At 37.5% G+C, this 25,409-nt stretch overlaps 1 protein-coding gene across 1 annotated transcript in view; it reads right to left on the bottom strand.

The window, feature by feature from the left end:
- The window catches only part of LOC5564796 (RNA/RNP complex-1-interacting phosphatase), a 147,563-nt gene that overhangs the window by 26,872 nt on the left and 95,282 nt on the right, over window positions 1–25,409 (bottom strand). The window contains exons 3-4 of the mRNA XM_021850340.1: window positions 2,372–2,488; window positions 2,229–2,308 (exon numbers count right to left, since the gene is read on the bottom strand). Of these exons, the coding sequence (XP_021706032.1) occupies window positions 2,229–2,308; window positions 2,372–2,488 (197 nt within the window). The remainder of the gene's footprint in view (window positions 1–2,228; window positions 2,309–2,371; window positions 2,489–25,409) is intronic.

The raw sequence follows: 25,409 nt of genomic DNA, 5'->3' as shown, positions 1-25,409 counted from the left end.
TTCCCGAGAAAAAAGTGTTTCCTTATCAGGATGGGAAAATCTTTTGGTTAAAAAATATAACGAACAAACCAGCGATAGCGAAGCTAAAAATAATGATGATAATCTTAAACATTAATATTTACTGATTTATGGATTGAATATGAATTTTAAAGGAAAAAATAAATGTTTCATAGTTATACATTTCAGTTTTTGCTGCGAGCTCCGAAAAATTCTCAAAAAAGGACTGAGACTTCCTGCAGAAAAAATAGCAATAAGTGTTTTTCTGCAAAATATAAACAGCTAACGTTAGAAAAGTGAACGATGAAAAGAGTGTATGATATTTAGTCTGTTTGTCTGTGGTAAACCTGTCTGAACAGATTATTCCGATCTGTTGTTGATTGATGTCATTGTTGATTTGATTGCATAAAATTCGTTACATTGATGCCAGATATTCAAGTTAAGCTAATATAAGGGGTAGTGAATAAGTGTATATTATATCTGCATGTAAGTAAACATTTTTTTCAGGCTTTCTTTTGACCGTCAGGCTAAAGCAGGCTAAAAGTGGCTTTCTTTGCATTTCATAGTATTAGTTTCAAACCATTGGATGAGCATGTTTCAGACTGCGGAAATGTGCGCAACCAAATGATTTTTAGTGTCCAAAAGGTGCGAAATTTTATATAAAACCTTCAATAACTCGAAAAGTATGAGAGATAAAAATATGATCTTTTGGAGAAAGTTATGCGTTTTGCAAGTAACAAATAACACTAGAACAATTGAAAATTGTACAAAATTATCCAACCAAGTTATGATGAGAAAAGTGATTTTTAGGGGTGTTCCACAAAAAACTCCACAAATGTACATGAAAATCAAAAAATATGCATACGGTGTCTTCAGCGAAGTTGTTTCTTTTAATATTACGTACAACTTGCCCGAATAAAGTTTATTTTTAAATTCATAAATACGAAAAATAAAATTTCGTTCTCACATCAAATTGACACTTTCATAAAATAGCGATTATTTTATGGAAAAACTTTCCCGAAGACACTATAGTACTAAAATCATGTTTTCAAGGTCAAAACAATTTCGATCAGGTTTTTTCAGCGACGGCTACAGTGTGCGACGATTGGGAAGCTACACTCCCAAAGCACAGCCCAAAGTGTTGTGATAGCCGTTGAAAATATCTCTCACTCTGTAACAATCATGATCGACAGCGCAACATGAGAACATGTTTATCATCTTTTGCTACAGCTCTGATTAGATGGGGGATAACAGTGCATGGTAAAACATAAGTAAACATGTACCAAACCTGGGGTATACTATTGCTATCGGATGTTCGGGGATTGTTTATCATGTCAATAAAATAAAACACCTACTCCCACGGGTAAATAAGCGAGAAAAAATAGTTTTGTCATCGCTCTTTCTTTGTAACTTCTGTAATTTATCTTCAATTTACGAAAGATTGCCTATCATGGACCCATACAGATAGGATGGTTTTCCTCACTTGCTTTGCTCTTCGTGCTTCGAAATCAAATAAGAACAAATTTGACCCGAATTTGAGGGATGCCAAGGAGGCAAAGAAATGTTTCAGTGATCCTCAGCCCTGTTACTTCAATCATTTTTAATTCTGAAAGTAGATAATTCTCGTAATGCCAAAATTTGATATTCTTAATAACTTTGGGAGTAGAACAGGTTCACGAAGAAACCTATCAGAATTCAGATAAACAGAGATCATGTGCGGCCCGCGGGCTCTAAACCGTATTACACAAGCTTTAAAAAAGAAAGTTTCTGAAGAAACATACCCATTTGGACTCATTTTGTTTGTGATTTTTACAGTAGTATAGAGGGCTATAATTCTATATTGAGATAAACAATATCAAACCAATTGTTGGACAAGATATTGTTCAATATTTCTCCATAATGTTTGATATATATATATATTTTTTTTTTTTTTTTGATCTTTTCTCTCTTATCTCCAACAAACCAACAGTTAATTATAGCCGTCAGTTATTCACTTTAGAAAAATAAATTACGACTCTGTTCAGCTTTTTTCCACCTGCTCGGGAAGGTTTTCAATTTTTTTCGTAATTTGAACCGGCCCAGCAGTTTTTTCTCATCAAACGACCGTGAAAAAACTTCCATTTTTTAGGTAACTTCATACATTTTTGCAGGTGTTTTTGCATGAACATTTCCACAAAAATATGTTGGTGTTGTTAGTTCAAGTTGATTTTTTAACAGAAAGGAATACTTACTTATTCACCAACGACCGCTTAGGAATTTCATGTCCCTTCGTAAAAATCTTTTTGTATTGGACGTTAAGTTGCTCAAATTCCTAGGATGAGATGAAGGCATTAGTTACACTAGTCTCTGGTTCACATTAGTACACACTATTTACCGAGGGATTGTAGTACTTCGATGTAAAAGTGAGGTCTATCACCAGACCCAGATTTGGGATTTGCTGAACTACGTCGCCGGGAGTGAAACTCTCTTTCTCGCGTTTGACAAAATATTTCTGTAAGTTAAAGAGAAAAAATAAAAGGTTAAATTACGATTTTTTAGGGAATTTGATTATGATATAGGTAAGCAGAACAAATCTAAGGAAACGAAGCAGAAAGCTTAACGCCACCAATGCCATAAACTCGATCAATTTAATTTCGGATTTTCGGGGTGTGTTATTTATGTTAACACGATCGAAGTGGAGGGCACGTTTGTGTGTTTTGCTTGCGTTTATTTTTGGGGCTACATGTCGAGTTTTGTTATCAACAAAAACTATCTATCCGCAAACGACAAATGTACGTACGCTTGGCTATATGGGTAGTACGATTTATTATTATCGGAGAACTGCACTTTTCATGTTTTTCTGGATAAGTTGGACGAAAACGAAAGGAAAGAAGCGTCCGGCGAGAAGTGAGCAAAGACGCCTTCCATCTACTAAATTTGCTCCGCGGTTTGAACGAACCGAATGTGTGTGCAAAGGGTTATTTTGGCTGGTTGTGATAAAATTGTATTCCAGCATTTCTTCGGGTTCTTGGCGGCGAAAATCGAACGAGAAGCACCGAAAAACAATTATGGTTTCACGGATTTGCCGCGTGCGGTGGTATAAATAACCCACTATCATCAATCTGAAATCATATAAAAATAAAAATTGGATTCATGTACTACCTATATCGATCGCTTGGCTCTCGATTCTATCACCAGTGTAATGCTGTGTGTGCGTTTAGATGTAATTATGAGTACATGTGGTTTGGTTTTGCTAAATCGTAGTACACGGCTTTATGAATTTTATTAATTTAGCGAACCCATACACGTAAACATTTTTCTGTCAGATTCATAAAATATGCTTCGTACAATGATATTGACAATTTTTCCTAATGGTTCTTAATGGTTTAACGAGCATTTTGACCGCCATGTTTTCATTACTCCGGTTCTTGAAACCAAGGTTTTGCGAAATTTTCTGTTCCTCGAGTTGTAACCTACGATAGCTCTGAGGGCGCCTTCGACTTTTTGTTGGACCTGTGACGAAAGTAAAATTTGATTACCGTTGGAATCTTTCTAGGACACCGTCTCAAAAAAAATAAACAAACTCAGGAGTGAAATGGTTAAAGTCAAAAATTGCATTGAAATTATGATTAAAACTAATTTTCCGAGCAGCAAATCTAAATACCCTCTTGATCAGAATCTACAATGCATTTGAGGAAGCAAGGGGTATCACCAAGCGTGAGCAGTATTTCTGATTTTTTTTTAATTTAGGCAACAGTTCTACATTAGAAAAATCAAGCCCAAGTAACCAAATAGCAGTTCAATTCGCCCTTCGTGTCCATATAAGGCAATTAAATAGCTGATATGCCCTATATTAGCCCTATAAGGTCAAAAAGCCGGAGCGGGGTAGTGGTCACTTGGGAGGTTTCCTTGCACATTTGAAAGAAAGGAAACTGTCGCGTTTTGGTGGAAACAAAAAGCTAAACAGGTACAACGCGCCCCTATGACTCTGCTAGTTCAATTATTGATTGATTACTCCGATCACTCTGACTTATATATATATATATATATATATATATATATATATATATATATATATATATATATATATATATATATATATATATATATATATATATATATATATATATATATATATATATATATATATATATATATACACAGTTAAAAATAATGAAGATTACACGTCATGTAAACTTCATTTATGCGATGTAAACATGGCGTCATGTAAATTTCAGTTTGAAATCATGTAAAAATGTGTTATATGTCATGTAACCACTCAGGATCCTGCTAGATTACATGACATATAATTGAAGCTTACATGACATATCATGTAAACATCCATGATATTCCACGCTCCAATTATGTGCATTATATGTCTCAGAAATTTACACGTTTCGTTCGAACTGTGTATATATATATATATATATGTATATATATATATATATATATATATATATATATATATATATATTTTTTTTTTTTTTTTTTTTTTCTGCTGTAGTGAGGCTAGCTGCCTGCGAAGAGGGTCAGTTTGTCTCAGTCACCATCTGATACTGACGGAGGATGGACGTGCTCCCCAAAGCACGGTCCTCCGTGAGGCGTCTTCTGGTGGCTGGACGGATTTTTTGTGGAGGGGCTGGGAATCAAACCCATGACCATCCGCTTATGAAGCGAAAGCGTAACCTCAAGGCTACAGACCCCCCTTACTCTGACTTATATTGTAGAATACAATCCACATTGGTCCCAAAGCCATATCTAGGAAGACAAAAATGATTGCGCCTAAACCGTCAATTTTAGATATATGGTGTCTTCGGCAAAGTTTCTCCATATTTTTCAGATATTTTTTTCAGAGATGTGATATTAGGGTGGCCCACATAGTTTACGAGATCAGCACATAAACTTTTTTGCTGACGCATTTAGGACTACACAATGTTCTACAATGTTTTAGAACAACCGATTTGGAGCAACTTTGCCGAAGAACAAAAATTTCTATCTCCTATGGTTCGCGAGTTATGATTTTTTTTAATAAAATAGTTAGGGTGGTACTGAAAAATCGGTTTGTTCTTGATAACTTTTTATACGACAATTTCTCGCAAAAACTTTGTTCCGAGAACTTTTAGAACTTTTAATTGCGCAACTTTGCCGAAGAAACTTTTGTTCTATCTCTTATGGTTACAGAGTTATCAGAAATTTTCTTCGAAAAAAATGTTGTTTTCAAATGCCGTTATCTCCGAAAGGCGCAAAAAGATTTTCAATCTTTTGTCAGCATTAGAAAGATTATCTTTCTGTTCATGGTGAAAAAACTGTGAGGACGTTTTTTGTTTGAAACAATTGACAAAATTTTGAAAATAATATGTTTTTTAACCGAAAATTGTCCATAACATGAAAAATATTCGAGATAGCTCTTTGGTGCCTTCAGCAAAAATGTGCAAAATTGAAAGTTCTGAAAGTGCTTCATACAAACTATTCATAAAAAATCAACGCTTTAAGATATATTCACCATAAACCGAATTTTATATGATAAAGAAAGCGAAAAAAGAGATATTTGCTGGAACAACCGGAATAACTGTATGTAAAATTCAATTTTAAATAACTTTACATACAGTTATTTCGATTGTTCTAGCAAATATCTCTTTGTTCGCTTTCTTCACCATATAAAATTCGGTTTATGGTGAATATATCTTAAAGCGTTGATTTTTTATGAATATTTTGTATGAAGCACTTTCAGAACTTTCAATTTGCACATTTTTGCTGAAGGCACCAAAGAGCTATCTCGAATATTTTTCATGTTATGGACAATTTTCGGTTAAAAACATAATATTTTCAAAATTTTGTCAATCTTTTCAAACAAAAAACGTCCTCATAGTTTTTTCACAATAAACAGAAAAAAAGATAATCTTTCTAATGCCGACAAAAGATTGAAAATCCGTTTGCGCCTTCGGAGATATCGGCATTTGAAAACAACATTTTTTTCGAAGAAAATTTCTGATAACTCTGTAACCATAAGAGATAGAACAAAAGTTTTTTCGGCAAAAAGTTGCGCAATCAAAAGTTCTAAAAGTGCTCGGAACAAAGTTTTTGAGAGAAATTATCGTATAAAAAGTTATCAAGAAAAAACCGATTTTTCAGTACCACCCTAACTTTTTTGTTAAAAAAAATCATAACTCGCGAACCATAGGAGATAGAAATTTGGGTTCTTCGGCAAAGTTGCTCCAAATCGGTTGTTCTAAAACATTGTAGAACATTGTGTAGTCCTAAATGCGTCAGCAAAAAAGTTTATGTGCTGATCTCGTAAACCATGTGGGCCACCCTAATTTCACATCTCTAAAAAAAATGTCTGAAAAATATGGAGAAACTTTGCCGAAGACACCATACATCTAAAATTGACGGTTTAGGCACAATCATTTTTGTCTTCCTAGATATGGCTTTGGGACCAATGTGCAATCGCCTCTCCACATCTTGATATCGAAGGGACAATCGAGATAGGGAGAGATCGAGACAAAAAACAAATTTTGATGAATACTAGATTGAAAAACACTCCGTTGCCAAGAAAATAATACACAAACAGACGTCATTTTGCGCTCCTAGTTTGTTTTGAATCCCAAAACTTTGGTCTAGTAACCTTCGATATTGGTCATATCGACATACGGAGAGAAAATTGAGAACGAAAAATCAACAGAAACACATCGAGATATGGGGATATCGAGATAAGGAGGATATCGAGATATGGAGAGTGAAAATGTAGATTGAAGGGACTTATGAAATAATCGACATAGGGAGAGATATCGAGATAGAACATCGAGATGTGGAGAGTCGACTGTATTTCAGTTTTGGTACCAAAGCTAGGCATGCGACGACTCAAGTTTCATGGTTTTGAATGGCTCCATCCCATTACCCCGAACGCCACTACCCCGAATGGGTCACTACCCCGAAAGCCACTACCCCGAATGGGTCATTACCCCGAACGCCACCACCCCGAATGAGCCATTACCCCGAATAGTATGAGATGTAGGCCAGTATCTTGCTTTGCGGGCAAAAATGTTAACCATACTTTTAAAAAAATTGCCATTTTTGACACCCACCCACCCCCGTCATAACACTTTTTTTTATGGAAATTTCACAAATTTTGTATGAGGTGTAACATTTCGAGAACAACCTACCTACCATATTTTTTTTGTCACCTTCACCGTTATCAAATTTGTGAATGGGCTTTTAATAGAACAAGCCTTTTATTGACTGAGAGCTTTCCTAATCAATTTACAATTCTTGTACATGTGCTTCTATGCTCAGAAATGTCAAGGAAATTTTCGATGCATTAAGAACCACCACAGGAGGATTTCGGTGAGCTGCGTGCTCACCGGTAGTTATGCTTCTTGGTGGTGATAATATTTCAGTTTTGTTTACAACAAAGATTTTCCTTTCTTATGTTTATAGGATGTGTAATAGCATCACATTGTTACAGTGATTATTCACATCATAGCTGCAAGCATTTCACCAGAAAATTACCCTTCTTTCTTAAATAGGCAGTTCTTCTAAGTTTTCGTTGGATGACCCATGTAACCACTACCCGCTAATCCAAATTTTTGGTCTTATAAGGCTATTATACGGCTAAAATAAAGAATGTCAGCTGTTTAATAGCAGTATATTAGCACGCAGAACGAATAAAAGTGCTATTTGGTTACTTGGGGAGCTAGTTACGCTAGTATTTTCATATGGAACATATATATATATTTTTAAGGAGGTATCCTCAAGGCATTCATTGAAGATAATCCTGCTATAATTATAATAAAAATATCCCTTCTTTTATCTTTTTGTATTAAAACAGTCAGGTCGATTACACTTTTCTACCATCATCTTAAATCAACCACAAATTCAGCTCAATGATCCTACAAACCAACGAAAGTATCATGAATATGCTTCAAGTAAAGAGAAAAGAATATTGAAACATTACTTACATTTTTGAAGAGAGCTGAGAAACGTTTTCAAAAAGGGGCTGACAAAATCGAGTCATCTATGTATTCCCATCGTTTACGAAACAAAATCATTAACAAGATCTTAATGCTAGTAGAGGAAGTGAGTGGCAGCGTCCAAAACCAGATATTACTACACCCCAATTTTGTGCATTTTATAGTTATCCTTTTCATAATAAATTCACCCTTCTTTTCGAAATAGACTGTTCTTCAAAGCATTGCAATGTAGCTATGGAGATCTCATGAATTTTAGTGAACAAAGCTAAACGAAACTTAGTATGTAAAAAATATTCGCTGAGAACTTGTTTAATACTCATAAATAATCGTAAAATTATCTCCCCACCTTCTGATTCTAATTAGTCTCAATATGTTATGCATTCGGGGTAATGGCGTTCGGGGTAGTGGCGTTGGGGGTAGTGTCATAGAGTCTTTTGAATACCTGTGACTTTTCTAGTTCAATTTTAGATGAATGATCATTCTGGCTAATCGTGACCGAAAATAAAACCTGAAGTTCGTAGACACAAAAGTCAATTTGAACATACTGAGATGTAAAATTTTTGAAATATAATGGAATCGTTCTGGTGTGCTTCAATCCCACGACTCCCAATACGCTAGACTGGGCGCGTTAATCAACTACGCCACAGTAACGATTCTGCAGCGTCGTAGGCCAACCTGAAACCTGAGGACCTGAGTAGACATTTACTTATTATTGTGTGAGAAAAGTCACATGCCCGAAAAACCAGGAAGATTGAGCCGTCGAATGCCTTGTTATGGTACTAAAATTAATGTACGTCACGATACGGGTCTCTTCGGTGGACATTCCTGGGTTATTTCAGTGACAGCAAAGGACCAGACTGGCAATCCATTCATTATTATATGAGATGGAGCACGTGCTTAGAAAACTAGGAAAATTGAGTCGTCACATGCCTAGTTAAGGACCAAAATCTTAAATGTCCCACAATAGAGATAACACCGGTGGTCATTCCTGGGATTTTTCGGTGGTAACAATTACAGGGTGGCTACCAAATTTCCATTTTCAAATTTCCGCTTTTTTCGGTTTTCCCGGTAATATTATTAATTTTTTTCCGATTTTATTGTGCTCATAGGATAGTTCATTATTCTTTTGATTTTTTCGCACAGGGGTTTTGTGAATGCCTCTTCTTTTTCTCACCCCGTTACACCCTCACTGGGGCAGAGCCTGCTTCTCACCTCCGTGTTCTTAACTGAGATCTTTATTTTTCTATGTGACCATTTTGCTCATTCGTTCATCATGTGGCTGGGAAGTTAAGGGAATTTTCATTACGAAAAGATCCCGCACCGAACTGGTGTTGAACCCAGACACCTTCAGCATGGCTTTGCTTTGTAGCCACCGACTTTACCACTACACTAAGGAAGGCCTTAACTGCTATTTATTAACATTATGTTCTTCAAATGCGTCTTACTGCCGAGTTTCAGATAATTTGGTCGACAAAAACTCTAGATTACAAAATGAATCAGTATTTCAATCATCGATACTTCATTTTATTGTCATTAAATTGATTTTTCTCTAAAGTAATTAAATTTAGGGTGAATTAAAAAATAAAAAATAAAACAAACCCACACATGTAGCAGCATCTACCTTACCTATTCAATTTTTAATCGATTAGTTAACTTATGAGAGATAAAAAACTTTTAAAATACTGTTCCCAAGAAAATCTGGATTTATTGTGGTATGAATATTCAACAACTTAAGATTTTTTTGAATCCAATATGTTTGAGTGCAAAAACTTTCGGCAAGATTATTTTAGGCTAGTAAACTTTTATTCAAAACTCTGAGTCAAAAAGTTAGAGTCAAGCTCAAAACAACTCTGTCAGTAAAGCGAAAAAAATCAAACAAACATGTTATTACATTGCTAATTATTGAGAAAAGTGAAACCTTTTTAAGAAGTTAGTAGAAATTTAATCATCCACTTTCAATACATTTCAATGAAACTGATTTGTTCAAATTCATAAATGCTTTATGGCAATATAATCGAACATAACGACTTATTTTTGGTGGTCATTCATCAATAATTGAACTATTCAAAATCAAGAAGAATGAGCCGTCGCATGCCTAGTTTTGGTACAAAAACTGAAATGTCCCACAATACGGGCATTTCCGGTGGCTATTCCTGTGTTACTTCGGTGGGCCAGAAGAACCAAAGTGGTCATTCATCAATAATTGAACTAGCGAAGTCACAGGTATCCAAAATCATAAAAAATGAGCCGTCGCATGCCTAGTTTTGGTGCTAAAACTTTGGGGTCCCATATTACGGGTTTCCCGATGGCCATTCCGGTGCTCCAAAAGAACCAGAATAATCCATTCATTCTTTTGGTAAAATATATACAACTACACTGCGGAACACGTTTTTGTCTCCAGCACCAAAATACCGCTATTCACTTAATTAAGGGTTGCTGAATCCATTGCCGTTTTCAGAAATATCATAGCACGTCTAGTTTTTGAGATATTGACTGTTGAAAATGCAAAAAAATGACTATTTCAGCAAGTTTGCCAGCTTGTAAGGTAATATATTGGCTTAATTTGCCACAGAACTCAAACTTTATGTGTATAACAATACTTATCATCAAAGTTTGTAATACTTTCGATGCGGAAAAGTTATTGTTTAATGGTTTAGAGAATTTTTGTATTTTGCTATATAGAAGAAACGAAGAATTTTGTATGGAGACTGCAAGCATGTTGAAAAAATCGGTTTAATCGAAATTTAATCGCGCAATTTCAATCAAATTATGTCTGAAATGAAAGTTCAAGTTCTATTTTGCATGTTTGATGGATTAGATTACAAAAAATTTTGATAAATTGTACTTTAAATTTCATGTAAACATGAATAAAACCAGTGTTTTATACGACTTTGGTGACCTGTAGCTAAAAACTGTGACGTGCTGGAACATTTTTGAGAATGGCACCAGATTTAGCAACCCCAAATCTACTAGAGACACATAATTTGATCTTTGAGACACGCAAAAATGTCATTTTTGTTACGCTGTGATATAAAAAAAATCGTGAAGAATTGGACACAATACATTTGATTTTGAGGTATAAATCTGAGTAATGCCATCGAATTGTCCAGATTGGCCACCTCCCGGGACTCCAGGAATCGGTTCCCCATGGACCATACTAGACCGATTTTTTCAGGGAATGTGCGCCGGTAATTGGTTCCTTATCACAGAAAAAAAATATGCCAAAATATCCATCAACCGAATAGTACTGATGTGAATTACATTTACAGCACTGCGATGGAAACTTACTTTTCGGATGTTCCAGGTTTCCGGAACCGGGTATGAATAACTAAGTGATTTGAGAATCACTATTCACAGTCCACGTGAATACCCATTCAACAATATGAGGACGGTTCAAATTACTTGTTTAGTTACGAAACTACAGGTCGTCAAAGTAAGGGTCTCTAAAGGGAGTTTTTACAAATGTAGCAAGTTCCCGGTGGCCACAGTGACCAAATCCAGATCTCCGGAAGGGTTTCTGAAGGTAGACATGTGTGCCCTTCATTTAAGCCCAACAGAACTAAATTCGAGTTGTTTGAATTTTCGGGTCGAAAACGACCCTAAGTCACAATTTGTACCTTTTTGTTAGGGACTAAGGAAGGTTAAAGCTGCGTCATAATTTATATAGCGTAGACCCACTAATATCTCGGATGTGATCCAACGGACATTCTGCGTCGTTGATAGCATTGATTCCCATTTCAATAAACACTGCGGAACACGTTTTTGTCTAAAGCACAAAATTACCGCTATTTACTTAATTTAGGCCATGGATTCTGAAAACATTGCCATTTTCAAAAATACCATAGCACTTCTTGTTTTTGAGATATTGGCCGTTGAAAATGCTAAATTTAACTATTTGCGCCAACTTGCATGCAAGTTTGTCAGCTTGGATGGCCATTTATTTGATCAATTTGCCACAGAAGTCAAACTTCATGTGCATAACACCTTAGCCGAGTAGTTAGAGTCCACGACTACAAAGCAAAGCCATGCTGAAGGTGTCTGGGTTCGATTCCCGGTTGGACCACGATCTTTTCGTAATGGAAATTTCCTTGACTTCCCTGGGCAAAGAGTATCATCGTACCTGCCACACATACGAATGCGAAAAATTGCAACTTTGGCAATGAAAGCTCTCAGTTAATAACTGTGGATGGGCTCATAAGAACACTAAGCTGAGAAGCAGGCTCTGTCTCAGTGACAACGTTAAGGTGAAGTTTCATTGAGCACGTAAACATAATGTTGCCACCCACTCGAGCCACCCGCTAAAGCACCCTCTCGATCCACCCAACAAGGCGGAGCACAATGTTATGTGCGTCGGCCAAAAATAAATCATCATGTTTCATGTATACCTCCACCAACAAAATTATGTAGGTAGTGTTACTTGCACACGTTTCATAAAAAGGTATTATTGTCGATATGAATTTATCAACAACTTCATAAAAACTCAAAATCACAATTTATTTCATTTGGTATTGAAAACATGTTTTTTGACCAAAATCATAAGCCTTTTTCACACCATGCGTGTGTTGTTTACTATTTTGGCAGTTTTCTCCTCTCTTCTCTCGCTTCTCACGGACGGAGAAAGTTGCCATCAGTATGCATTTGAATTCTACAGTCAATTGTACTGTATAATATCTTATATTCATTTTTGCTGTTAAATTGCGTCGTACATTGTTTTTCTCACGCATAAAAATGTTTTGCAACACTTGTGACATTGTAAACCTTTTGAAAATTATGAAATTGTAAAATACGTGGTTGTAGCAAGTGTATGAATATCCATTCTAAATTGTAGCAAGTGTATGAATAACCATTCTGTAACGAATGAACGAGTTCCTGACCTTAGCAGCTTAAGCGCCACTCTCCGAGGGGAGAGACTGCTGAGGCTGTTTGGGGGGCCCGGCAGAGGCTCTTCAAATAGGGCGAGTTAATAGACTGCTCAAACACTCGAATACATTCCAACTAACCCAAAATGCAACCAAAAACTTGAAAACCAAGAATTCAAGGACAAAATCTAATATGAAACCCAGCAACAAATTTACAAATCAAAGAAGAAAACAAGATCGAAACGATAGCCAATTAAATCTTAAATAATTAAATTCGAATAGAACCGTTTGATTCGTCTGCCTTCCTAGACGTAATCACAGCTTGCTTTAAATTTCGTGTATTTAAAATCTCAATATTTACAGAGGCCTGTCAGCAAGCTTTTAGAAGGTGACGTCACTCAAAACCTAGCTCTAATGATTCCTTAATATCTAGTTTTCCCTTAAAATTAGCCTTACAATCTAGATCTGACCTTTCGGTAAATGCAACGGGAACAAACCATGCAGCAAAATCCCTCGAAGCGAAGGGCTCGGTGAAGACGCTCCTATCCGTCGGCGGACAATTCGAAAACGTATTCTCACAGCGCTGGCGTGTTCGCATGCAATATCGCCCAATATCGTGATTGCTTCTATGCTCGGTTATGCTTGAGACGTAGACGGAAAGTACTCCCTCACTACCGCACTATTTCAAATTCGAAATCCCAGACACACGATGGGGTTCGTGTCACCGCGCAACGGTGTAATACCGGCGGTGTATCCGACCGACTCCGGAGCGATAACTTTGGCGCAGACAGTGGTAGCGATGTCACGCCGGTGGTTGTGTTGTAGCACCACGGAGAGTCGGCGTACAGTGCGACAAAAGGCGGTGGGTGGCGGGTTGGGAGGTGACGGTCTCGCTTGCGGTGAGAGCTCCGCTCACAGGTCGAGCGCTAGGGTTCTTCTCTCAATTTCCAAAACCTAGGAAAATACCCGCATCGATCAGCGAGTATTCTGATCAATGGGTTCCAACGAATTAGCACAGGCTTAAATTATTTAACCCTACTGTTGGCCTTACCGTCTTTTGTCCGAATCTACACTACCGGACAGTCTCAATCGTGCTTCGAACACAGAATCTACTTTGTAGATTTTAATTTAATTCGCTTTCCAACTGACGAAAACTGCAAAAGGATAACACTAGTTCTTCCAAATAAAAGGCCATTCAAGTTTAAAGAAACTTACAATCACAGAACTTCGACTAATGCACTTGTAAATGGAACGTGGCTAACAACTGAATTTTTCAGTTTTTGACTATTACGTCTGCTCTACTCAACGAGTCGCACTGAACTTGTTCGACAAAGGTGAACAATCATTGCATTTGCTAAATAGGACGGGCTATCAATTTTGTTTGGAACACAATTCTCTATTGTAATAATTCCGATCGTGCATCCTTCTCACGCCCACACGGTATTGTTTTACTTCATGCGTTTAATTTGCATACGGAAGGTAATAGGAAGCCTTGAATTCGCAGTTATTGCGTTTTTGCGCATCAGGGACTCTACCCAGAATGAGTTCCTGAGTGGAGGCACTCAAAATTTGAATTTTGCGAAAGCTTCAATAGTCTCATTTTTTCTCGCAAGAGTTCGCTCTTGTAGCTTTTGATCATTTATTACACCCAAAACTATGGTGCATATTCATTTTGTTACAATTCTAATTGCAAACATAAAAACTGGCATCACTTCCAATCAGTGAGAGTGGCGCATCCGAATCATAAACAATGTTGGCTCAGTGAATTCGCGTTCCGGTGTTGTTTTCGAGCACAAATTGAGCAATATAAGTGATTTATTGCTCCCAGGAGCATCATACGTGAATAATCAAAGTGTTTCAAGTATCGCATTAGATTTTTAAATTGCTACGGTGAGTAGAAATACCATTAAAAGTGAGTTTTAGAACGGGCACCGAAAAGTCAGCAAACAATATCTCGGTGCGTGAAGAAGAAGTGGTTCGGAAGTGCGTGGTATTTTACAGCACAAATCACAGCAATAACTACGTATTTGCATTCAAAAACTGGTGATTTGTGAAAAACATATTATGGAATGCTTTCAGTTAAGAAACCACCGCTCTACAATAAGGTTAGTAACTTCAAATAATCATTTTTTGTGATCGCTCTCCAAAACACTGAGAGAAGTGTGGGAGGAGGGAGCGGAAAGCGAAGGGAGAAGTAAGGTGCCATATTAGAGGCCATTTTGGTACTCATGGGGATATGTCCTTAATACCATGAAGAAAAAAAAAGCCAAAAACAATCCGAATAAAAAGTTTAGGGTTATCCCTAGTAAACGATACAACTTGATTTGAGACTTCAAAGTTCATTTAGTTTCTGTATCGAGACAAAATGCCATCTAGCGTTGGTTTCAATTAAATATGTAGTAAATACTTGAAATGTAAGTATACATCAACATTCTTTGTGAAAACGAAAACGTCAGGAAGCTGCGAAATACTTTGCAGCCATAGCAATTAAAAATGATTAATAAAGGCAGACAGCTTTTTATGTAATTTATTATATATTATTATAAATAATTATAATCTTTGACCAAATAATTGAAAATAGACCACCAACGTTGACTGTCGATGTCTGTTTTGCTGCTGCCGTCCTTCCGAGACGGATATTCTTTTGCTTGCACCGCGCGATCGCCGCTCGAGTAAATAGCTAACTGAGAGCTGAGGGCCACCGTTGAGTTGCGTTGCGAGGCTGGTATCGTTATATCAACAAAAGAAAGAGAGAAAGATCGTCGTAAGGGATGGTCGATGTTATAGGTATGCATATCACTTCTTGGTAGCCGAACCGGCAGCGCCAAAAGAATAAATAAAAATTGATCCACGGCGCGTCTCATCGATCATGGATCGTTTCTGTTGGTTGGTGGTGCGAAGAGCAGTCAACTATCGTACTCATCATCAGATTGATCAGTAGAGATCGATGGGTCACATTTGCCGATATATTTATAATGATTCCCTCCCCTCACTGCAGGGGTACTCGCATAAAATGTAACTGATAAATTGTATGTTACGTAGTTATTTCGGCTTCAGATGGCGAGATTTTGTTTCATACAAACAGGAAGAAGTATAAACTTTTTTAGCGTATCAAAAGGCTTTTCGCTAGGTAGTGATGCTAATGCTCTTCAAATTGTGTCAGCGAATTGGCATGTATCGGATGAAAAATGATTATCTGATCATCGCTTATCTACTTTGAGCACTTAAATTCGCTGGCTTTGCGTTTCATAAATCTTGGGTCAATGAAATAGGTGCTCCATATTAGATTGATTGTCACCATATTTCATGTATACTCTTCATCCATTGAAATTCTAAAGGACTTTAACGATGCCGTTGATATTACAAAGCCCTACACACTAAGCTAATTTTACAGGAATCTGTGAATTTCACCGTAATCTCAACAGCTGAAAAGTTCAGTGAAATTAAATACCGTAATTCCATCGAAATTTTACGGATTTCGGGTGAATTTTCACCAAATACTGTAAACTTTACCGTAATCCGTTAATTTATTTTTAGCGATTTCTCTTCGTAATAGGCTGTTTTTCATCATGCCAATCTGTTACGAAACGGCCTACTTTCCTGCACTGAAGTATGCAGTGCGGGAATAGTCATTACGCAACTGAAACCAGTAATTATTCATTACGCAACTGTTTTGAGTTGTGTAATGAATCATAACACAACAATTTTTCAGAAATTGTAAAATAATGGTGAATGCATTCCAATATAATTTCTGATACCCTCAAGTGGTCTTCTACAAAATTGCAAAGTATGTTGTACGTAACTCGTTGCAGAACTCGATTTTTACAACACTCGATTTAAGACTCGTGCTGTAAAAATCATCACTCTGCAACTTGTTCCGTTATCTACTATTACCGAACTGTTTAGCTGTTAAGATTTTACAGGAATCCGTAATAGTAGTTTACGGAACAAGTTGCAGAATGAGGATTTTTACCGCACAAGTCGTAAATAGCCTACGATGCACACTGGGGCAGATCGCTGTTTTCGACGGCCAAAAACTCTAGTACTCTAGATATGTACCGGTGTCTTCGACAAAGTATTTTGGAAGTATTTTGCATGTTGACGAAGTATTTTGAAGAAGTCATCACCAAACTGGTATCCACGTCAGTGGTAGAGTGTAAGTGTCTTCCGAAGAAGTGTCAAAAATGCCTCAATGAACAACTTTGCAGAAGAAAGTTTTTTGCTAGGACGCTCCTATCAAAAGATACAACTGATCTAGATAAGTTTTCACTTATCTAGATCAAATCTGAATATGTCAAAACATAGTACAAGTTAGTCCAAAACACTTTGTCGAAGACACCAAACGAGTTGTGTTTGATCTTCCGACCTTGACGCTTGCTCCTGTGGGGCGGGCGATGAGGGCAGGATCAAACATGTCGCGTGTTGGTCGAGGTAAGTGAAAAAGTGACGTAATCGGTTAGTTGTGTTTGATCTTCCGACCTTGACGCTTGCTCCTGTGGGGCGAGTGATGAGGGCAGGATCAAACATGTTGCGCTTCGGTCGAGATGAGTGAGAAGGTGACGTGATCGGTTAGTTGTGTTCGATCTTCCGACCTTGACGCTTGCTCCTGTGGGGCGAGTGATGAGGGCAAGATCAAACATGTCGCGCGTCGGTCGTATAATGAAATGGAGAAGCGCCGCGGATCATTAGTAGTGTTTGATCTATTGATCGCGTTGCTTGCTGTTGCGTGGGCAAGTGATGAACACTTGTTCGGGGTACAATACGATTATCGAATTATATCGCGAATCCGATTAGGCGTGATTATATCATGGATCGCATCACCAACCACTGGTGACTCCCAGATCTTTACCTGATCCCACTAACCCAATATCCTTTCCATGACAACTGTGGAGATGCAGAGGTATACTCGGTCTCTAGTAGCAACGGTTGTCCAACTAACATTCCTTCCCTTCCCCGATGACCGTAAGGACGTGGCCGGCGCCGTTATTGACTTTTAAATTTTGAGCTCTCGATTTGTGCACATTGAAGAATGGTAAGCTAATCCCAAGCCCCATTCATTAATTCCCTGTGCAACTTCGATTGTTCTGGTCAATCACGGAGTAGCAACTGCGAATTGTACGGTCATCTATGCTCATGCTCATGCTCAACACTTTGTCGAAGACACCAAACCTCTAGGGTGCATATCCAGAGTGCTAGAGGTTTTGGCCGTCGAAAACAGCGATCTGCCCCAGTGTGCGATGCTTGCCGAGTACGATAATTACGTCGAGTGCTGTAAAAATTGAGTTCTGCAACGAGTTACGTACAAAATTTTTTGCAATTTCGTAGAAGACCACTTGAGGGTATCAAAAATAATATCGGAATGCATTCACCATTATTTTACAACTTCTCAAAAATGGTTGTGTAATGATTCATTACGTCACTCAAAACAGTTGCGTAATGAGAAAGAGTTGCGTAATGAATCATTACAGCACTGATTTCAGTTGCGTAATGACTATTCCCGTACTGCATACTTCAGTGCAGGAAAGTAGACCGTTTCATGACAGATTGGCGTGATGAAAATCAGCCTATTACGATGAGAAGTTGCAAAATATAATTTAAGTGTGTACGTTACCGATACCTTCAAAGAAACTTATAGCCTGTAAAAACCACGAAAATGACCCCAAGGTGGCCAGCATTTGACGGAATAAGAGTCGTAGATCGCCTTCATGTGGTGCGTTATGAAGTAAGATCTACCGTACCGATCCTAGCATCATCCTTTTTACATCTTGATGCGTGGCATGCACCTGAAATACGTTTCAGGCCAAGTTTTTCTTTTTTACGCTCAAGTCAAGTTTTTCTATTTTACCAAAGTAATTTCGACAGCCGATCCAGTATGAGCGAAGTTTCACTTTTCCGTACAGAAAAGTGACAACTCCATTTGATTTGTACGGCAGGCGTTACTAACGTTATGAAATCAGCTCTACTTCTCAGCAGCATACAACTCAAGTAATTTCGGTAGCGGAATCATTCCTTGACCGTTTCTTGTACCAGCCATAAGGGTTTTATCTAAAGCTAAGTATGCTGTTTCGCTCAAGAAAAGTAAAGAAATTCCTTGACTGAATGGGTCAAGAAATTTCCTACAGAGAGCCCCCTTTGAAGTGACATTTCTTCTCAACTGCGTACTGCGATCAGAAAAATGTGATTTTCTTGACCATTTCTTGGAAGAAATTTTCCACGCATCGAGATAGGCGATTCCTTTTCTTGTCAGTAGCAAACCAGCCTTAATACACTAATGTTGTTTTATCTAATATTATCTAATACATGGTTCGTCACAAAATCGTAGACTCCCCTCCCCCTAAAATGTTACATCATTAATGGACGGTTTTTTTTTTCGGTTCCGGGTCATTTGGCCGAATGCCGTTTGGCCGAACGCCAGTTGGCCGAAAGGGTCATTTGGCCGAACGCCATTTGGCCGAAATTGAAAACAAAAGTGAACTACAGTTAGCATGAATTTATTATGAATTTCAAAGAACTTATTCAGCTTATTCATAAAAATAGGAAATATCATCATTGATATACATAAGCTTTTTAGTGTTAGTTGAAGAAACAGTCAGAGCTGAAAGAAGAACATCCTAAATGTAAGCAGTTGTTCAATGCTATGCTAGTGGTAATAGCCACCAACATATGTTTTGGCATCGCGTTTGAGCTTTTGACAGTAACTGAAACAGTTTAAAACTTATTCGTCCTTCTGCTGGATCGGCTTGCTTCGATCCCTCGAATCGTACTAAGTAATATATGTCATAGTTCTGACATCAACAAGTCTTGGCTTCTTCTTTTCACAACGGAGAAACTGTGTACTTCTTTGACGTAAGTGTTCACCGAGTCGTTTATTGCTATATTCAAGAAACGGTGCAGTGTTCAGTTCCTAAGTTGTAATTTTAATCTTGGAGGAGAATGACATCTCATCTACACTCTTAAAAATAATGAAAATCACTCCGGACGTACACTCCCGTGCATAAGTTTGGGTTCACCCCCTATAAAACATGCAAAAGTGTTCTGTCCATATCTCTGTGATTACATGTCCAATTGAAACTCTCTAAGCCGCATTCGAAAGGCAAAGAGTTATTCTTACTTCGTATGTATTTTTCCAAAAACATTTTTTGAACTTTGTATACTAAATTTTTACTTAAAGTTGTGACATTTTTCAAAAAACACACTGAAAAATCATATCTAATTTCCTCAGCATTGGGTCGATCAAAATTTTAAATCAAAATGTCATTAGGATCGTAATCTTATATTCTTTGAAGAAACCCCACGAAATTTTGGCGGAAAAATCTGGAAAGTATTCAAAATCAATGAAACAGTCAGTCAAGTCATCGTGCAAAAGTTTGGGTTCACCCCTCAGTATGGTGTATCGTGCAAAAGTTTGGGTTCACCTGAACTTACTTAAATCTGTGAAATCTCATACCAATCATGTACGCGCCATTATTCGCGCTCAAAAAAGCTTTAAACTATTAAAATCGGTTGAAAAATGGCTGAGATATTGACACAAATGATGCGCGTGCGGCTCAGGTGAACCCAAACTTTTGCACGATGACTTGACTGACTGTTTCATTGATTTTAAATACTTTCCAGATTTTTCCGCCAAAATTTCGTGGGGTCTCTTCAAAGAATATAAGATTACGATCCTAATGACACTTTGATTTAAAATTTTGGTCGACCCAATGCTGAGGAAATTAGATATGATTTTTCAGTGTGTTTTTTGAAAAATGTAACAACTTTAAGTTAAAATTTAGTATACAAAATTCAAAAAACGCTTTTGGAAAAATACATACGAAGTAAGAATAACTCTTTGCCTTTCGAATGCGGCTTAAAGAGGCAGCGTCCATTTATTACGTAACGCTAAAATTGGAAATTTTTGAGGCCCCCCCCCCTCCGTAACGCTTTTTGTATGAAAATTTTATTTTTTTTGTATGAGCCGTAACGCTTGAGCCTACTCCCCCCCTCCCCCTAGAGCGTTACGTAATTTGTGGATGCCGCCAGAGTTTTAATTGGACGTGTAATCACAGAGATATGGACAGAACACTTTTGTATGTTTTTGAGGGGGTGAACCCAAACTTTTGCACGGGAGTGTAATTCGCATTATGACTGAATGGCACATTATGTAAGTGATGAAATGACGTTAAAATGGGTTCTCAAAGATGTATTGAAAGAAAAATGTAATTTTACATGATGAAGGACATGAAAACGATGCCGCTATGATTGACATTTCCCGAATCAGACACCATCGTATTTAAAATGAGACACAAATTCACGTCATTTGGCTCGCGTTTTTTATGTGCATCCAAAAGACGTAAAATCGCATGAATTTTTCGGAGTGTGTAAGTTAACCCTTGAGCTAAAAAAATACGTTTTGAAAAGAACGTATTTTAAGCTTTAATTAAATTAATTATTCAAAATATTTCCCTCATGAAAGAACAGCCTATCAACAAAAGAAGGATAAATATCTTATGAAAATTAAAATAAGTGCAATGCATATAATAATATATTTCACCAGTACAACAACAAAGAATTGCCGATGATTTAGAGAAGGAAAAATTCCCAATTAAAATATAAGGTCAGTCATTGCCGATAGTAATGGAACCAGTATAACTAGAAAGAATAGCCTATTTTTAAAAGAAGGAAAAATTTCTGATGAAATCATTAAAAACACTTGAAACCTTATTACACCATTGGTAATCCAGTGGCGAATCAATCATCACCTCAGAGTTTTAACGTGAAGTGTGGAGTTCACAACTTCATCCTGAATAAAAGGGTCAATGTTATCATTCTCTTGGAGCTCTTATATAGTGACAAACATGACGTCCCGTCACATCAACAAATTAATTAGCTTATCAGTTATTGGATCACACTTATGAATCCTACACATCAGCGTTGTAGCACAGATTTTTTTGTTCATGATTCAGCCAAACGGCGTTCGGCTAAATGACCCTTTCGGCCAAATGGCATTCGGCCAAATGGCGTTCGGCCAAACGGCATTCGGCCAAATGGCCGGACACCTTTTTTTCAATCCAAATGAGGAAAGGATGAGATTTTCCGCTTATTCTCGAAATGCACATGTTATCAGATCTCATATTATTAACCAATAACTGTGCAAGTCAAACAGTTACAATCAGTTAGGATGGGGAACTAACGCTAGTGTGTAATGATTGTTTCTTCTAGAGACCGAAAATACATCTACACACTTAGATTTTTTTCACGAGCTCGGCTGTGCGAATCTCGGTTTCCCGATTTTAACCGAGACTCAGCTAACAAATTGTCTTGTTGCTTAGCAACGAAGCACGATTTACTGATACTCAGCTTTTATTTGCTGAGATCCCAGGAAATGTGTTTGTCGACTCGGCTGTGCGGATCTCGGTTAAAATTAGCCGAGATTCGGCATTCTGAATTAAGTGTGTACATCTCCACAATCATCACGGGAAGGGTGTTTATTAGTGAGGAAGGAAAAAGATCTGGGAGTCATTTTTGGCCAAAGATGCGATCCATGGAAAAGAAGGAAAAATATGACCCTTACTCCAAACAATACACTTAAATTATTTTACGGATTCCTGTAAAATATCAACAGCTGAATAGTTTGATAAAATAAATTAACGGAGTACGGTAAATTTTTACAGTATTCGGTGAAAAATCACCAGAATCCGTTAAATTTCGACGGAATTACGGTGTTTTATTTCACCGAACTGTTCAGCTGTTGAGATTACGGTGAAATTCACCGATTCCTGGTAAAATGTGCTTTGTGTGAAGTTTTGCGTTTTTGCCTCGATTAAAAGATTCAAAGGAAGCTCTACTCGATCATCCTAATTGAATACAATTTGGTGAAAATTAGTGAAATAGTCATGAAAATTTTATAAAAAGAAATGTATTGAGCTTGAGCTTTGAAGGGCTTTAAGACATTCATCAGCTATAAAACCGAACTAGGATTTTTAGATGAGCTTTAAGATTATTTTGAGCGAACAACCGAACAACAGAACTCAATTAAGAATCTATCTGCATGATAATTATTACCTACGGTGGTTATTATACTAGTGTTTATATAGAATTGAATAATCGTAAAAATGTTCTTATTTTTCAACCATTTTTGGATTTGAAGACGGAACCTTTTATTTTACCAAAATTTGTGGAAGTTTGTGAATAATTGTATCTGTTTATTGGTGAACGGTGGAAACATAATGATCTGTTGAATTAATTATTCTTTCAAAATATCATCAATCTTTGATATTTTTTTCCAACATGTTTTCGTCGGTCTGATATAGTTGAATTTATTATTCTTTCAAAATGTCATCGTTCTTCATATATAACTGCTGATCTATATCCAAAGTATCAAACGAAAATTTCCAGAGTGTGGGCTCGGAACCTATATTACCTATCAAGTTTTACAGTATGACCGTGGGTAAGAATTTGGAATGCGGGAACCAGCCCTGACACAGTTGGGCATAGAACAATTTGGTCAGCTTGAAGTGTCTGTATATAATGCAGACGTAGAATAAAAAGCCAATTTTGATGCCCATGGCTGATGGGCTTGTTTTCGCTGCACTGTGAGCAGCTTTTATGTCAAACGGAATTGTGCTTATATGTTTAGGCTACATTTCGATGGCGCTAATGAATTTTAAAGGAAATTCATAAATCTCATCATGCTGAAGAAATGGAGGGAGATGCCCGTAGAGTTAAATATTCGGGTAAAACATTTTATTATAAGCTTGAAGTGTTGTATTTTGACTACTCACTATGTCACAAGTGAGCCATTAGTTGTGAGACGAATCTAAAAACTGATTGCGACAGAAATTAAAACGATACGACGAATAGAGGCAACGGTAAATAATAATTTGATTGCATTATTTCCAATAAACGAGCAAAATTTATCAAAATCTTATTGTTTGTACCAACAGCATCTACTGCAAAAGCAGGTTTTTACTGATCAAAGCATGATACGATGGATATTAGAACATCACCCTATGGATCACGTGAAGCTATGGAAAAATCATGGACGAGAACAGCTTTCTCGATGAGCTCTCAGGAGTGATGAGAGCGACGACGAAAGTTGTGCAAAAGCGTGTGACATCCGTGTAGAGAACCGGATGTAGCAGTCGATTAACGATTACCATCAGATCCAGTCAATTCGTTTGATTTTAGGATGACATGCTCATTTACGGCCGATCGTTTGGAAAGGTGGCAAATCTCCTCAGGCATATCATCAATTTCGGGGTGGATGATAAGTGCATAAGTCTTGCGTCCTGAGGCTGATAATAACGCTAGCCATGAAACACGGAAGCGTATTGATTGTGGAAGTTGGGCCTACTACGAGCTCTAAGAGAAGTTGCGGTTTGAAAAGATTCACTCCTGCGTCAAATGTACCATATACAAAGCGCATATTAGACCGGTACTTCCCTAAAAACATGAAACGTAGAAAATTTTCGAAGAAGAGCTGCAAGATCTTGGGGAAAATGGTAAGTGGCGGCGAAGGACGAACCCCAAGCTTGTTGAACTGTACGAAGAACACAGTATTCATGAGGATACGATGGACACGACACCTAGCTTTGCAAAGATGATGTTCCTTTTGGAACCGATTGGGCCGAGAAGGCATGGAGCGCAGCGAGCAAGGTGAGCAGACCAATTGCACAACGATTTAGCGAGCTTGGGGCAGAACTGAGGAAGGAGGAATGCGGCCACGAACTAGGGTGTGAAATAGTTCAAATTGTGTTATTGTGTTAGATGTTAACTAAATAAACTAATGGAAGGCCAAAACCAACGAATTGATTGGAATTCGACCACATTCTTTCCATTTTTCCTAAGTATTACCATCAGCTTTCAAGCATTCAATTTTCATTTTCATTCCTGCAGTCAACATCACACGCACTCTCCAAACATTCAAAACAGAATAGTTTTCACTTTCACTCCCTCTTGCAGCCGATGGCACTTTCCCTTCAATAGACTGGCCTGCAGCTTCATGAATGGGTGATTTATAGCGCATCCTTCGCTTTGTTGAATGCTAAACCGCCAGTATTTCGATTCTGTTCCTTCTATGAGGGCAATTACACAGCTCTCGGCTCGGGCAAGAATGAATCGGATCCCAAAGCAACCTATAAGAGCTATAGGGGCAGTTTCGGTGTTAAATTTATTGACCGTCTCCCAAAAGGTTTTCGCGCGCTGATCTTACACACGCGACAAATGTGGTTGTGGCTGTTTTGGGCAATAATTTTTGGCTTTGATGCCTGGGTGTGGAGCTTGGCATTTCGGGGTTTTCAGCACCTGATCGGTCAAACGGTTCGCTTTAGTGCGTGTTTTGTTAGGATGGGCTGCTCCCTGCGATAGTAAATCATTTTTCGAGATAATGCAATCTGATAGGATGTGACCCGGTGCAAATATATTTACAAATAAGAATTTCACAGGTATTGAAAAAACCGTAGGTGAGACGTCCATAAATTATTGTCTTGGCGCCGAAACACGGTAGTGCCTTTCTATAAATAAGCAAGCTTCAAGCTATTTATGTATAGTCACGCAAAGAAAGTTAAGCATGTCTCGTTGGCTAAGGTATTAGTTGGAATTTTGTTGGAACGCAGCCAATTTC

This window comes from Aedes aegypti, chromosome 3 (genome assembly GCF_002204515.2).
Source record: "Aedes aegypti strain LVP_AGWG chromosome 3, AaegL5.0 Primary Assembly, whole genome shotgun sequence".
NCBI lineage: Eukaryota > Metazoa > Arthropoda > Insecta > Diptera > Culicidae > Aedes > Aedes aegypti.
Note: the sequence above shows the minus strand (reverse complement) of the source record. Positions and strands in the feature narration are given on the sequence as shown.